General features: G+C 43.0%; 1 protein-coding gene across 1 annotated transcript in view; it reads right to left on the bottom strand.

The window, feature by feature from the left end:
- The window catches only part of LOC310853124 (protein kinase C-binding protein NELL2-like), a gene marked incomplete at its 3' end in the record, with an annotated part of 135,135 nt that overhangs the window by 18,475 nt on the left and 101,719 nt on the right, over positions 1-14,941 (bottom strand). Inside the window, exons 14-16 of the mRNA XM_083757363.1 lie at positions 3,529-3,651; positions 2,275-2,370; positions 1,624-1,640 (exon numbers count right to left, since the gene is read on the bottom strand). Coding sequence (XP_083613489.1) covers positions 1,624-1,640; positions 2,275-2,370; positions 3,529-3,651 — 236 coding nt within the window. The remainder of the gene's footprint in view (positions 1-1,623; positions 1,641-2,274; positions 2,371-3,528; positions 3,652-14,941) is intronic.

The raw sequence follows: 14,941 nt of genomic DNA, 5'->3' as shown, positions 1-14,941 counted from the left end.
ACACGTCATCACGCAGCACGTTTTCGTTTTAATAAATAAATAATGCAATCGTTTTTATGGACCTTTGATATAAAAACACACAGAAATGAGAATGTTCACATTTTTTTGGCATCCATTGTTAGGTATGCCCATAATGACCACGGATATGGTTTAAAAGTGTCTTTTTCATTTCACTGCACCTTTAAAGGACCATTTTACATATCGTTGTAGGTGGAAACCTTGTATGTCTTAAAACATTCCTTTTGAAATTATTATTATTATTATTATTATTATTAAAAAAAACAGTATGAATTTGTTTGCGAGCTTGTAGATATTTTCACATTGTGTGACACACTTATGATGAAAAACACGACATGGAGATACAAGGTTTCTTCTCCTGTATTTCTGTGCATCTGTAATTGATTACTTAAAAGGGATTTTCAAGACAACCTGTGTTGAGCAGAGTGAATTAAGTAGATAAAATGCATTAGAGTCGGGTGTTCAGCATTAAAAATAAAGCAGCTTAGTCATTTCAAACCTGCCATTATCCCCCAGGGAAGCTTTCAGTCTATTTCTCTCATTTACATCATGGCACTGAGCTGCATTTTTTAACCGCACTTATAATATAAGTGTGGCCCAATCCTCACCATGAATCAGGTTTTGCACGACGAGACATTAATGTTTTTCTTTTTTTAGTACATCAATTGTACCGTAGGCAGAGAGAGCAGAGAGACAGTTTTATTGGCACCTAAAATAAAATAAAAAAAGTACAGTGAGTACGCTGCATTTCTCTTGGGCAGGTATATAGAAGGGTTATACGAAACCATTAACCCATTCTGACCTGAGATCAGATTCATACTAGGTTTCCACTGGACACACACTGGTCTGATTAACCCATTCTGACCTGAGATCAGATTCTAAAAATGTCAGTCGTTCTTCGAAAGCACGACATGATGCCGACACCAAAATGGGTGCCCGGTCAGAATGGAATAAAACCAGGAAAGCATCCGGGGTCATTTTAGATTTAAGCGTTGGCTATTCAAAAATAGCAGATCTACAAAGCTCACAGCGTGCCACATCATGCTGCGCTGCAAGCTTGTACATCTGCTGTTATTTAAACATTTTTCAAAAAAAAATTGAAAGTCTGAAAACCACTGACTGAATCACTGGCATTTTGTAGAACGGGCCTCGGGTCTAAATGGGTTCATTATTGGCCAGCAGCGAGCGGGCGGGCAGGCACGCAGCGCCATGGGGTTAGTGTCACAGGATGCCTACCTGACTCACACCTGGTCCCCGTGTAGGCCTGCGCCATGGGGTTAGTGTCACAGGATGCCTACCTGACTCACACCTGGTCCCCGTGTAGCCCTGCGCCATGGGGTTAGTGTCACAGGATGCCTACCTGACTCACACCTGGTCCCCGTGTAGCCCTGCTGCCATGGGGTTAGTGTCACAGGAGGCCTACCTGACTCACACCTGGTCCCCGTGTAGCCCTGTGCCATGGGGTTAGTGTCACAGGATGCCTACCTGACTCAGACCTGGTCCCCGTGTAGCCCTGTGCCATGGGGTTAGTGTCACAGGAGGCCTACCTGACTCACACCTGGTCCCCATGGGGTTAGTGTCACAGGAGGCCTACCTGACTCACACCTGGTCCCCGTGTAGCCCTACGCCATGGGGTTAGTGTCACAGGATGCCTACCACAGTGGCAGAATACCTGAGCACTGTGACCGACCCAAAACAAAGAAAAATCTTAACTAGGTACAGACTCAGTGAGCACAGTCTCGCGATCGAGAAAGGCCGTCATAGGCAGACCTGTATCCCGAGAGAAGACAGACTATGCACCCACTGCACACTAAATTAAGTGGAAACCGAGCTACACTTCCTAACCATCTGTCCATTGTACCAAGACATCAGAGACACATACTTCCCACAGATTACAACCACACACGGAGATTTTGAAAACATGACCAATGACAAAAAACTCCCATATCTGCTGGGCGAAGTACAACAATGTGCAAACACAGCAGCAAGATTTGTGAGTTGCTGTGATAGGAGAAGGATATCAAATGGAACACAACCACCGTAAAGACTAATCATTGTATATATTCCTGCACTATACCTGCATCGAGTGATCTTGGTACATAGAAGTTGATCTATTGAAGATTCTGACAAAGTACATCATTTTTGTTTTGATTGTATTGCTGTATTGTTGTATTGTTCTTTCTGCTTTGGCAATGTAAACGTATGTTTTCTCATGCCAATAAAGCCCTTTGAATTGAATTGAATTGAATTGCCTACCTGACTCACACCTGGTCCCCGTGTAGCCCTGCTGGCAGATGCAGCTGTCGGGAGACACACAGGAGCCGCCGTTCTGGCACCCGCCGTCACACATGGCTGCGTTTGGGGACAAGTTTGGACACGGTAAACTCGTTACGAAGACTCTGCACAACATGTCACAGGCAATACTAATCAGAGTAATGCAGATGGAACGCGACTTTAAAGGCGCAGTGAAACGGAAATGGTGAACAACATGAAAATGGTGTTTCAACATGAAACACCGGTCTGAAGTTTCTGAACCAATCAGAGTGTTGCATCCCTTCAGGCGATGGGACGGTAGCTAGGGACGGTAGCTATGCTAGGCGCAACAGCGTGGTGTTGTTTGTTTATAAATCATATGGTCGGCCAGCACAACCAGTTTACTGTTATGTGGCTTATTTCTTCCATATAATGTTTTCAGATACATATTCTAGCGTGATGATTAAGTTGAAAGCGAGTAATACACTGTCTGGATGTTATCTGGAATGGAAATAAAAACGGAGTATTCTGTAATCAGTAGCAGCTGTGATGGACGGACGCACAAATATGGGAAATTAAACGGGTGAGCTTCATTGTTATTGGCTTTTATCGATGTGTATCTCTACACGTCATCACGCAGCACGTTTTCGTTTTAATAAATAAAGAATGCAATCGTTTTTATGGACCTTTGATATAAAAACACACAGAAATGAGAATTTTCACATTTTTTTGGCATCCATTGTTAGGTATGCCCATATAATGACCACGGATATGGTCTAAAAGTGTGAAAAACGTATTTTTCATTTCACTGCGCCTTTAATGTTCTATAACTTTCTCCCTCTCTCTCTCTCTCTTGGTGCGTTTTAGCAGCGGGGGTCGACAGCCAGACGAATGTATTTGTCAATGGGACTCCGGCGACTATACTGTACGGGCGATAGCAGGCGAACAGGCGATATGGTCGAAAAGTGGGCGGATGAAAAATAAAAAAAAATGAAAAAAATAAAATAGTGTATCTTTTGGGGGCGACATCGTCCGGCGATAGCGGGTGATTAGGCCGAAATTCACGCATCGCTCGCCGTTGTTCCATAGCCTTGCAACAGAGTATTTCTACGTACATTGCAGTATTGATACCTTTACTGAAGTCAAAAAGAATTGTACTTCTTCCACCACTGTGTGTGTGTGTGTGCGTGTGCGTGTGCGTGTGCGTGTGCGTGCGTGTGTGCGTGCGTGCGTGCGTGCGTGCGTGCGTAAACAAACCTCTGCAAACAGTGCCGTTTCCTATGAAGCCCGGTTTGCAGGAACAGCTGTGACCGCCCACCGTGTTGAAGCAGATCGCGTCCTCGTCACAGCTGTGGCTGCCGCCTTCACACTCGTCGTGCGCTGGGAAACACAGAGGGAGAGAGAGAGAGAGAGAGAGAGAGAGAGAGAGAGAGAGAGAGAGAGAGAGAGAGAGAGAGAGACAGAGAGACAGAGAGACAGAGAGAGAGAGAGAGGAACGAGGATGTCATTGCTAAACAGTAAACACACATGACACACGCATGGCTGAGCAGCACGCCAATTTAATTTAACGTGCAGGCCATGTTTATCTCTGCTGCCACTCTGTAGATCAGGGGTCTTTTTTTAGGCCAAAGACCCCTTAGCAGAGAGAGAGAGAGAGAGAGAGAGAGAGAGATGAAGCAGAAACCCCAACTAACATAAAATAAATATTGTACTTGCAAATATAACATGTCATATATTATTTCATAGATTCTATAGCTTCATAGATTTGTTTGACAGCTCTGTCATCTCAGTGTTGTGTAAATTAATGTTTATTTCTGACATTCAACCAATAACCCTCAATACGTATAGTAAACTTGACCTTTGGCTCTGTCCTTTCTTTTCCCCCGGCCGCTACACGCCTACACCAAATATCGTGTACATTTTTGCCTAATGTTCCACACAATATGGAGGCTATAGGGTTCAATTAGGTTCCCAAGTTGCATCGTTAGTCCCACGTAGGCCGGTGGCCGACTGCGACGGGCACGTACAGGTCTTTATACAGTGTATGTATAAAAAAAGAATAGATCTTATCACAAAGACCTGGCAGTCCCCGTGTAGTAACTCTGAGGACCCCCTGTTGAAGACCCCTAGGTCTAGAGTATTATCCTTTCTACTGCAGACGGCACCAGAGCCAGACCGATATCGGTCGGGAAAAAAGAGGGGTCTTAATATAGACTCCCTGTTGGACAGTGGTCAACAAAGTATATGGGTTTTTTTTTTAAATGGGCACAGACATAAATTTTTTATGTTCACAGAGAGAAACGCAACGAGCAGCATAATCTTTTTTTCGATGGTCTGGATACATGATTTTAAATGGGATGTACTGTATGTCGGTGATTCCACTATAAATCTGGCTGTCTCCAGCCTCTGACTTCTTCCTCAGTGGCGTGCACAGACATTTAGAGGGGCAGGTGCTCAAGTGAAAGAAAGGGGCACCTTGTGCAGCGCATTTTGGGGCGGGAACCCATTTTGGTGCTTTAGCTATTGAAAAATAGCAGATCTACAAGCTCATAGCGCGCCACCGAGTGGCGCGCTACGAGCTTGTAGGTCTGCTATTTTTCTTTAATCGAAGAACCATTGACATAGAAACATATAGCTTTTAGATTGTGGGGGCCTAAATAATATAGTAGAAGCGTTTTTTTATCAATATTTGAAGAAAAATATTTTTTTGTTTCTTTTTTCATTTTAAGAGAAAAATTGCCAAAAGGGCAGGGGGTGCTCTAGCACCCCCTAGTGTCTATCTGTGCACACCACTGCTAGTCAGCCAGGCTCCAAACACCAGCAAGTTAGTGACAAAGAAAGACAACCTTTCCAAGCTGCACAGACTGGTGCATGGGGGCGTAGCATTTCACCAACCGATTTCCATTTGGTTTCATTTCTACGCCCCAATAGTTACAGTATGGTGGTCCATGACAATAAAACGTTTGAGAACCACTGGACTCCTAATGTGCCACGCATATAGCGCCATAGTAAATCATACATATTCTGAAGAAAAACCTGGAGACTATAATTGGGTCATTATAATCCTATGTAAAAATCTAAATCGCCCAGGCGGTGGCGTAACCGTCTGGGCACCCGACTGGTAATCCAGTCGCAGTGTGCCACGGGTTCGACTCCCGAGCCCGACACGGCCATTACTGCATGTCATCCCCCCATCTCTCTCCCATTTCCTGTCAGCCTACTGTCTGTCCCTTAAAAAACCAATAAAAGGCGTAAGCCGCAAAAATATATCTTAAAAAAAAAAAAAAAAAAATCTAAATCTGCCATGGACGAGGGCGAGTCTTGCCCCGGACACATTTGTGACCAAATTTGACTGGGAGACTGCCATTGAATTTTTTTGAATTTTTGTTTTTTCATTTCATATCAAAGCAGGGAATCATAGCTTCAAATTGACATATTGGTTGTTCAGTTTGACCCACCAGTTTTGGAGATATGGCTTATAGAGTGATGTCTTGCAGAAAACAGCGAGTTGAGAAAACAGGCTTGAAAAGGTTCACTTCCGTGGTCTCTAACATTACACCTAGCTACATGTTTAAGCATTTATTTCATATTTACATGTCAATTTCAGTTTTGACACTTATTTCAGACATGCTCTAGTATGTGAAGAGTCTGCCTGTGCTATTAACTCATTTTGAAAAAAAAAAATAATAATGTTTTTCTCCTCTGGTGAAAAGCTGGAATGTGCGCGTTGGCAGCAGGGGGGCAGTCAGCCAGATATTTCGTGAAGCCTCATTTGAAATCGGTAGTTCATATAATGGCCTGTTGTGGCGCTGGACTGGACCCAAAAAGCCCCATAGCTCCATAGAGGCCCATGTATTTTGGCCCAACTTCACCTAGACTGTATTACCTTAATAAACATGGTCATGAATACTTTCTTCTTCCAGTCACTAGTTTAAAGTCTCATTTCTAATGTCATAATATTCTTTTTGGAAAATTATGGTCCCATTAATTAAAAGAATGACCATAAAGAAAAAAAAAACATCGCGTATGTTCTGAGGGGCGTGGCTACCGTTACAGTCTATGATCGGGATTCCCCTCCCACTCGAGTCAAAATAAAAACCAACAGAGAAGAAGGGGGGAAGTCCCGCCTCGTTGTCTGGGCAGCCAATGGCCAGCTGGTCCAAAACGGAGCCAGCCAATGGCCAGCTGGTACCAAACGGATCTAGAAAGATGGCGACTTACAGTGCAGGAATAACAGGCTTCATTTTACGTCCATGTTAGACCCGGCGAACGCTTTGTCCATATTTTTTACAGTCTATGGTTGGCAGTCTCTCAGTCAAATCTAGTCACATTTGTCTGTGTGGGTTGGGGACATTTCTGATGACCCTTAAATCCTCCCCTCCCCGCCTCCCTCTTAGTCAGTGTGTAGGAGGTGAGTTTGTGTTGACATTGTGTTATAAATAACACAGCCCTTCCGTCAGGGAGCTCCGTTATGCTCCCAGCAGAAATCATTCCAACAGTATTATCGTGAAGGCTATGAATTTTGGTACATGTGTTTATGTAGCGCATTTATCACTGTGAACTCATAGCACATTAAACGGCTAACAGTGTGCCAAAGCTGGTGGGATGTGGGCTCCCGTGCATTGACACACATCGCCCACACAAACGAACACACACACACACACACACACACACACACACACATACACATACACATACACATACACATACACATACACATACACATACACATACACATACACATACACATACACATACACACACACACACACACACACACACACACACACACACACACACACACACACACACACACACACACAGAAAAAGAGTGAGATGACATGCTGGCTGCTGTCACAAGCGGCTCCGCATCAAAAAGACTAATTAGAACACACTGTCACTGTATACAATATTATACAGTTCTATTGTAGCAGAAGAGTTATGTTGGTCCTTGAAATTAAAAACTTTGAGAACCACTGAAAAATACAAATCAATTTATAACATTAATTATAGTCAAAGTGCTCTAAGTTAGTAAAATGATAGTAAATAGTACAGTAAAGAGTATAAAACTCTATTACTGGTAAATGGCATGGTATCGGATTGGCAGAGACGGGCATACTCGCCGATACAGACATCGCATTTTAGGCAGTAGCGGGCTAAAGCATCAGCTATAGCTATATTTTAGGCAGTAGCGGGCTATTCTTTTACTTGTCTATAAAGCTCTCAATGGTCTCGCACCTTCCTACCTACATGACTGCCTGCCTAAATATGTCCCAAACCGCCCCCTAAGGTCTTCCACTGCTGGCCTGCTCGCTTTGCCTAAAAAAATGGCAACTAAAAAATACGGGGAAGCAGCTTTTTGCTTCTACGGGCCGTCGGCATGGAACAAGCTCCCACTGTACCTACGTCAGGCAGCCTCTGTAGACATTTTTAAAGCTCAGCTCAAGACCCACCTCTACAACATTGCTTTTAATTGATCTTTTAGTTGTTTTTATTTTAGTTTTTGTTATTCATGTCCTCACTGTATTGCATTACTGTCGTTGCCTTGCTTTTCTTTTATTCTCCATTGTTCTGTAAAGCACTTTGAGCTGCATTTCATGTCATGAAAGGTGCTATACAAATAAAGTTTTATTATTATTATTACAGCATCAGCTTCTCCCAATACTGGTATCGGAATCTCTACTATAAACCTGATGTATCATCATCATAACCTTTATTTCAGCTCGGAGTGAGAGTTGGTATACATGCAGATTGGCTATAAATATATATGAAACTGTCAAACTGAAACTGTTACAGTAAGTAAGTCTGTTGGTTTAAAAAAAATATTGAACCAATGATAGGTATTTGGACGTGCAAGGATTCCACCCGACAGCGACACAATGTCTACGTTTAACCCATTCTGACCTGAGATCAGATTCATACGAGGTTTCCGCCGGACAAACACTGGGTCTGATGAACCCATTCTGACCTGAGATCAGATTCTAAAAATGTCAGTCGTTCTTCGATTTTTTTCAAAAATAGCAGACCTACAAGCTCGTATCGCGCCACTCGGTGGCGCGATATGAGCTTGTAGATCTGCTATTTTTCAATAGCTAAAGCATAACATGATGCCACCACCAAAAGGGGTGCCCGTTCAGAATGGGTTAATGAACTAATCTTTGGTTTATTGCTAAACAGACAAAACTTTCTTTTCATTTCAATCATTAGTTTGCTTATTGGAGTAAAACTTCTGTGTGTGTGTGTGTGTGTGTGTGTGTGGCCAGTTGGATTAATGCTACAATTACAAAAATGCTAATGATTCTTATTGAACGGGGCCTGCAACATAATTACTCTTGTTGCATAAACGTCTCCCGTGTACACTTACAGTAATCAGTGTCTGGCACTCCTTCGCAAATGGCACATGATTGCATAGCGGATATTAGCTCGGCAAGCCAGGAGGCCGCTTGGGCGCTCCAAACACAAGGTTAACCCGTTCTGACCTGAGATCAGATTCATACGAGGTTTTCCACTGGACACACGCTGGTCTGACGAACCCATTCTGACCTGAGATCAGATTCTAAAAATGTCAGTCGTTCTTCGATTTTTTTCAAAAATAGCAGACCTACAAGCTCGTATCGCGCCACTCGGTGGCGCGATATGACCTTGTAGATCTGCTATTTTTCAATAGCTAAAGCACAACATGATGCCGACACCAAAATGGGTGCCCGTTCAGAATGGGTTAAGATCTAATCTCTGCGCGCTCTGCAGTATTATGGGGATATTGGCTCGTACAAATTCCATTAGCTTCTAGGCTCAGCAGCAGCGCACAGCAGCGCTTTAATATCTTAGCTTGGTATCACGGCGAATAAAATGGCCAGATAGGTTATCAATCAATAAAAGTGTTGCCCAGAGTGACTGTAATTCTCACTGCTTCTGCCCTCCCACTCAATTTCTCTCCATCTCTGCCGTGACCATGTTTCTGTGTTTCTCTGACTTTGTCTCTCTCTCTCTCTCTCTCTCTCTCTCTCTCTCTCTCTCTCTCTCTCTTTCTTTCTTTTCTTTTCTGTTTGCCTCTGCTTCTCATCATGAGAGTTCAAGCCTGACTCATACACAGATACATATTTTATTAAACTCCTGGAGCCGTGTGTGAGCTGGAACACTATAGACAGAGTGCTGTCAAACAATTCATTCTCAAGTGCAGTGTGTGTGGGTGTGAACTTGTGTTAATAATTGAGAGCCTGAGTGTGTGTGCGCTGTTCCATTGCACTGCTTTAATTAGAAATGTTAGAACTATTGTTATACTCTAGTACGTTGATTGTGACATTTCAGCTGTTGATAAATACACTTCCACGTGTGTGGGGGAAACTCATGTCTCAGCTTCAGGTCTCAGTATTTGAACATGTGCATTTTTGGGGAACACCATGTATAGAGATTCTACATTAAAAGAGTAGGTTCACCCAAAAAAAAATCGATTACAGTACACACCATGAATTCATCAATAATTGATGACCAGCTGAGTCTCTGGCTGAGTTCCTTGAGGGAGTTCCAGGGGGTTCCCAGCTAAATGATAGTTTGTAACCAAAAGGACCCTTGTCTGTAACTCTGAGAGTGTACAAATGGAACCAAATGGACCCTAATGGGTCCAATTTACAATATAAATTTCGGGGTCCCAGAGAAAGAAATGTCATTAAGTTAAGCAGGTTTGGGAATCACTGCTAGAGCCATAAAACTCTTCCTGCCATATCTTTTCAAATGGTGGTTTAGTTAATTAGTTTGGTTATAAAGAGTTTAACTGTGTCCCTGTGTGTGTGTGTGTGTGTGTGTGTGTGTGTGTGTGTGTGTGTGTGTGTGTGTGTGTGTGTGTGTGTGTGTGTGTGTGTGTGTGTGACTGTGTGTGTGTGTGTGTGTGTGTGTGTGTGTGTGTGTGTGTGTGTGTGTGTGTGAGGCACGGGAACATTTCATATTCCAAAGTCAGGCGTATACTGTAGCTGCAGAGTATTAAAATGAGATCATAAAAGGTCATTAGTAATCACTCCCCATCTCCATTTCTCCATTTCATTAGTATATCAAAGCCATTCATTACGATTGATCCCTGTGACTCACCGTAGACTGCCAAAAGGTCTCACGCTATTTGCCCAACCAATAAAAATTACCTTGCCCTGATGAGGTTTCCAATTAACTCCCCGGGAGATAAATGGCAACAAAAACAGGCTGAGTATTATTTTTGGCATTAATTAATGACAGTTTCATATGTCAAATGAAAAGCTTTATGAGGCAGCAAGGACGAACATTTTCGCAAACTTCTTTCCTTTCTTAGGTGCTATTTACATGAGGATGGTGTTCATATAAAACGTCAAAATAAAGTATCGTTTGCTGCTGTCATTTAGACGAGAACAGTGTTCACAGGAGGTGAAAACGCAACGAAGTGAAACCGCCTCCCAGAGTGGAAATCTTTGAGAACGCCGTTCCCTCTGGTCTCCATATAAACAGGCAAAACGGTGGATCCGCAAAACTTATGACATCATGGCTCACGTTGGCTCACAGCGCATATGTTTATTACATTGATGCAGAGCCATATCATTATGATATAATGGAGTTCCTGAACAAGCCTCCCTCCTCGCCTACAAAGTGATGCTCATCAGCGATGTTGAATATAAAACCATGATGTAAATAAAAAGCCTTGTGATAGACGGCAGCCGCGGCAGCAGCGTTTATGTAGCCTAATGTATTATAAAATATATACCATCCCGTGGCGCGCCCAGAGCAGTGTTGCGCCGCTTGCGTGAAGGGCTTCTTCTTCTTGTACGTGGGTGACCTGTCTATTTGGCAGCCCGTTATCGCCACCTAGCGACAGTATAGCATAATAGCACATCATATCATAACGTGTGCGTTCTCGTGTAAAGGGTAAGAAAAAATGAGAACGCAACGGGACTTTGACGTGTTATATGGAGATGGTCGCCGTCTAAAAGAGGCCTTAGTTTAGTAGTCTATTGCCTAGTTTCAAGTCTCTGCTTGAATTCAAAAAATTAATATTATGCCCAGTGCCTTGCCTCTGGTAAAATATTAATCATAGTCAGCGAGAGATAAAGACAAATAAATAATTGGAATGCTAATGTTTTGTTCGCTCTTGGACGATGCAATCTGTGGCCCCATGCTGCCGCATCAGCTGTAATTACAAGACGCGATAAGCGGCTCCCGTCATTAAAACACTGCAGTGTCTCGTCGTGCCACTTGTTTCCCGGAGAATGGTTTCTCATTAGGCTGGACTCTGTGCGGGACAAGGGGAGGGCGAGCGAGGTGAATGAGATAGCCGGATGAAAAGATGGCCGTGCAGATCAGAGGAGGAGAGAAGACGGAATGAGAGGAAGAGGAGATGAGAGGGGAGGAGAGGGGAGGGGAGGGGAGGGGAGGGGAGGAGAGGAGAGGAGAGGGGAGGGGAGGGGAGGGGAGGGGAGGGGAGGGGAGGAGAGGGGAGGGGAGGGGAGGAGAGGGGAGGGGAGGGGAGGAGAGGAGAGGAGAGGAGAGGAGAGGAGAGGAGAGGAGAGGAGAGGAGAGGAGAGGAGAGGAGAGGAGAGGAGAGGAGAGGAGAGGAGAGGAGAGGAGAGGAGAGGAGAGGAGAGGAGAGGAGAGGAGAGGAGAGGAGAGGAGAGGAGAGGAGAGGAGAGGAGAGGAGAGGAGAGGAGAGGAGAGGAGAGGAGAGGAGAGGGGTCGACAGGGCACACATAAGATTGCGCACATAAGATCAGAGGATGTTGAGAATTGGAAGGAGCTAGGGCAACTTTGACGATGGAGAGGGCCACTATATTTCCACACTCACTCCAGAGGGGCAACATTGCATATTACATTTTCTGTCGTAGCAAAAATAGCCGATCTACAAGCTCAAAACGTGTCACACTGCGACGCGTTTTGAGCTTGTAGATCAGCTATTTTTGCAATTATTTGAATTGAAATCCTGAGTTATTGTTTTGCTATTTTTTTATTGGAATCCTGAAAAAGTAATTTTTGTATTTAATTTCAAATGAATTATTTCAAAATTGGACATAAAAAAGACAATAAGATTGTATTACTACTAGGGCTGTCAATCGATTAAAATATTTAATCTGATTAATCGCATGATTGTCCATAGTTAACTGTGATTAATCGCAAATTAATCGCATATTTTTTTATCCGTTCTAAATATACCTTAAATCAGTGGTTTTCAATATTTTTCATATCAAGGTCCATTATTTATTCTGCATTTGAGCCACGGACCACCATTTGATGACATTTAGCCTTCCAGACCCAAACTAAAGAACTGTATTGATGTTGGCCAATGGTACCATTACGAGAGATAACAGGCCATGTTGATCAAAATAACATGTTTTCTAAGTTTTCTAATTGTGTAGACTTAAATTAACTTAAGTAATGCAGCTGTTTAACAATTATTCAACTCTTCAGTGTAAAATTGCCATGCGTCTCTCAACCATTCTGTCAAACGTCACAGTGCGTTAATCGCGCGTTAAAAAAAAATAGTGCCGTTAAAAGGATTGTGAGTTAACTAGTTAATAGTGCGTTAACTTTGACAGCCCTAATTACTACTCATTAAGCTACTAGTTTACACTGAAGTAATTAAAGTGGGTCATGTTTGGAATTGTAACAGCTGAAATCAATAATATCTCAGTATTTATTTCTGATATTAACCTGAGGGCCACATCAAGTGAAGGTGGGAGCCGCCAGTTGCCCATGTCTGAGCTATACTGTACCATCCCATTGAGACCACGCAGGCAATCAAGTCTCAGCGTGATTACATTATAATGAGAGGGTCTCATCACTGTGTGAATGGACTCTGAAGACCGTCCGTGCTAATGCTATAGGGGTGCACATGTACAGTACAGTACGTGAAGAGAGAGCGTATTAACAAAAGGAGAGGTGGCCATATCATCTGTATCCAGTAACCTCTGCCATTTGCTTAATGGAAAATGGGACTCTTGAGGAGTGAGTACTTTAAAAAGCACCCCATAAATTAAACGGCATGAACCGTCTATTCATTGACCAGAGTCCCCCGGGGGAGCAATAATACTACTGTAGGCCCCCCTTCTCCCATTCCCCTCCACACCAAGTCTCTTTGCAGAAATAGCTGATCGATACGCGCTCACAAAGCGCTGCAATGCGCCAAATGTTTGCCCAAGACTAGTAAGAACACTAGGTTTCTTTCAAGTGGTTGAAAGTTTCATCAACTAGAGCTAATTAGGCACATACCAACAGAATGCTCTATTGTTCTAAAATCCCCTGACCTGAGATCAGATTCATACGAGGTTTCCACTGGACACACACTGGTCTGATTAACCCATTCTGACCTGAGATCAGATTTTAAAAAATGTCAGTCGCTCTTCGATTTTTCAAAAATAGCAGACCTACAAGCTCGTAGCGCGCCACTCGGTGGCGCGCTATGAGCTTGTAGATCTGCTATTTTTCAATAGCTAAAGCATAACATGATGCTAACACCAAAATGGGTTCCCGTTCAGAATGGGTTAAAAGAAAAGAACCAAAAGAGAAAGCACCACCTGGTACGGTACGGTACAGTAGCTCAATGCGTCAGTATCCTTTATACACGCGGACACTTACGATAATTGTCTTATATCGCCTCGCCTCAGCTCTCAGCTGTATATAGGCTACAATCTAGAAAGCAGTGCATGTCTTTAAAAAAAGGTCTGTTAAGGAACATCAGGGACTTCTGTTTGAGGTCTTTGTGTTTTTAAGGAGCTTTTTAAGAGGGTTATGGTAAAAGGAGCATCAGGGAAATCTGTTTGAGGTCTTTGTGTTTTTAAAGAGGTTTTTAAGAGGGTTATGGTAAAAGGAGCATCAGGGAAATCTGTTTGAGCTGTATAGTCTCTGTGGCTCTTCACATCTTTAAAAACGTCTTTTAGGAAACATCTTGAACTTCTGTTTGAGGTTCAGGTCTGTATTTTGCAGTGTCTTAAGTACCAGGTCTTATTACTTATAACTTAAGACCTGGAGGCGTGATCAATGCCATTTGGCTATTCTGAGTGGCCAAAGAGCACAAAGCATTGTCCTTTGGTGTGTGTGTGTGTGTGTGTGTGTGTGTGTGTGTGTGTGTGTGTGTGTGTGTGTGTGTGTGTGTGCAGGCGGGCGATACAGTATGACCAAAATCTCATATGCAGATATACAGTAGTTCTTTTTAGATCTCGAATCCCGATAAAGATATACATTACATCACGATATAGCATTTTTTGTGTAAATTCAATGAATGAATAGTTTATATAAAATTGCCACGTGGAAATGCAGTTTGAAATTATTATACTCAACAAATAAGGTATAAGGTACTAAATATGTCTTCTTTTATTTAGAACCTTGAGAGATATTGCAGACATTCACAATTCACCACATCAGTTCTACTTTTGCTCAAAGGTTTTAAATACAAACTTCCACGCACGCACGCACATACTATACTTGAGAGAGGACGTCAATATTTCACGTTGAAATTTGCCGATCTACTGTACAAGCTCACAGGCTTTAGAACTAGGATTGAGTGTTCGCACCAACTCACAAAACCCCCATTTCTCATCTGTGTAGATAGATCCATACCTTCCTACCTACATGACTGCCTGCCTAAATATGTCCCAAACCGCCCCCTAAGGTCTTCCACTGCTGGCCTGCTCGCTTTGCCTAAAAAATGGCAACTAAAAAATAC

This window comes from Protomyctophum parallelum (assembly GCF_964188405.1).
Source record: "Protomyctophum parallelum genome assembly, chromosome: 22".
Taxonomy (NCBI): domain Eukaryota; kingdom Metazoa; phylum Chordata; class Actinopteri; order Myctophiformes; family Myctophidae; genus Protomyctophum; species Protomyctophum parallelum.
The sequence above is the reverse complement of the archived record's forward strand: the minus strand, read 5'-3'. Positions and strand labels throughout refer to the sequence as shown.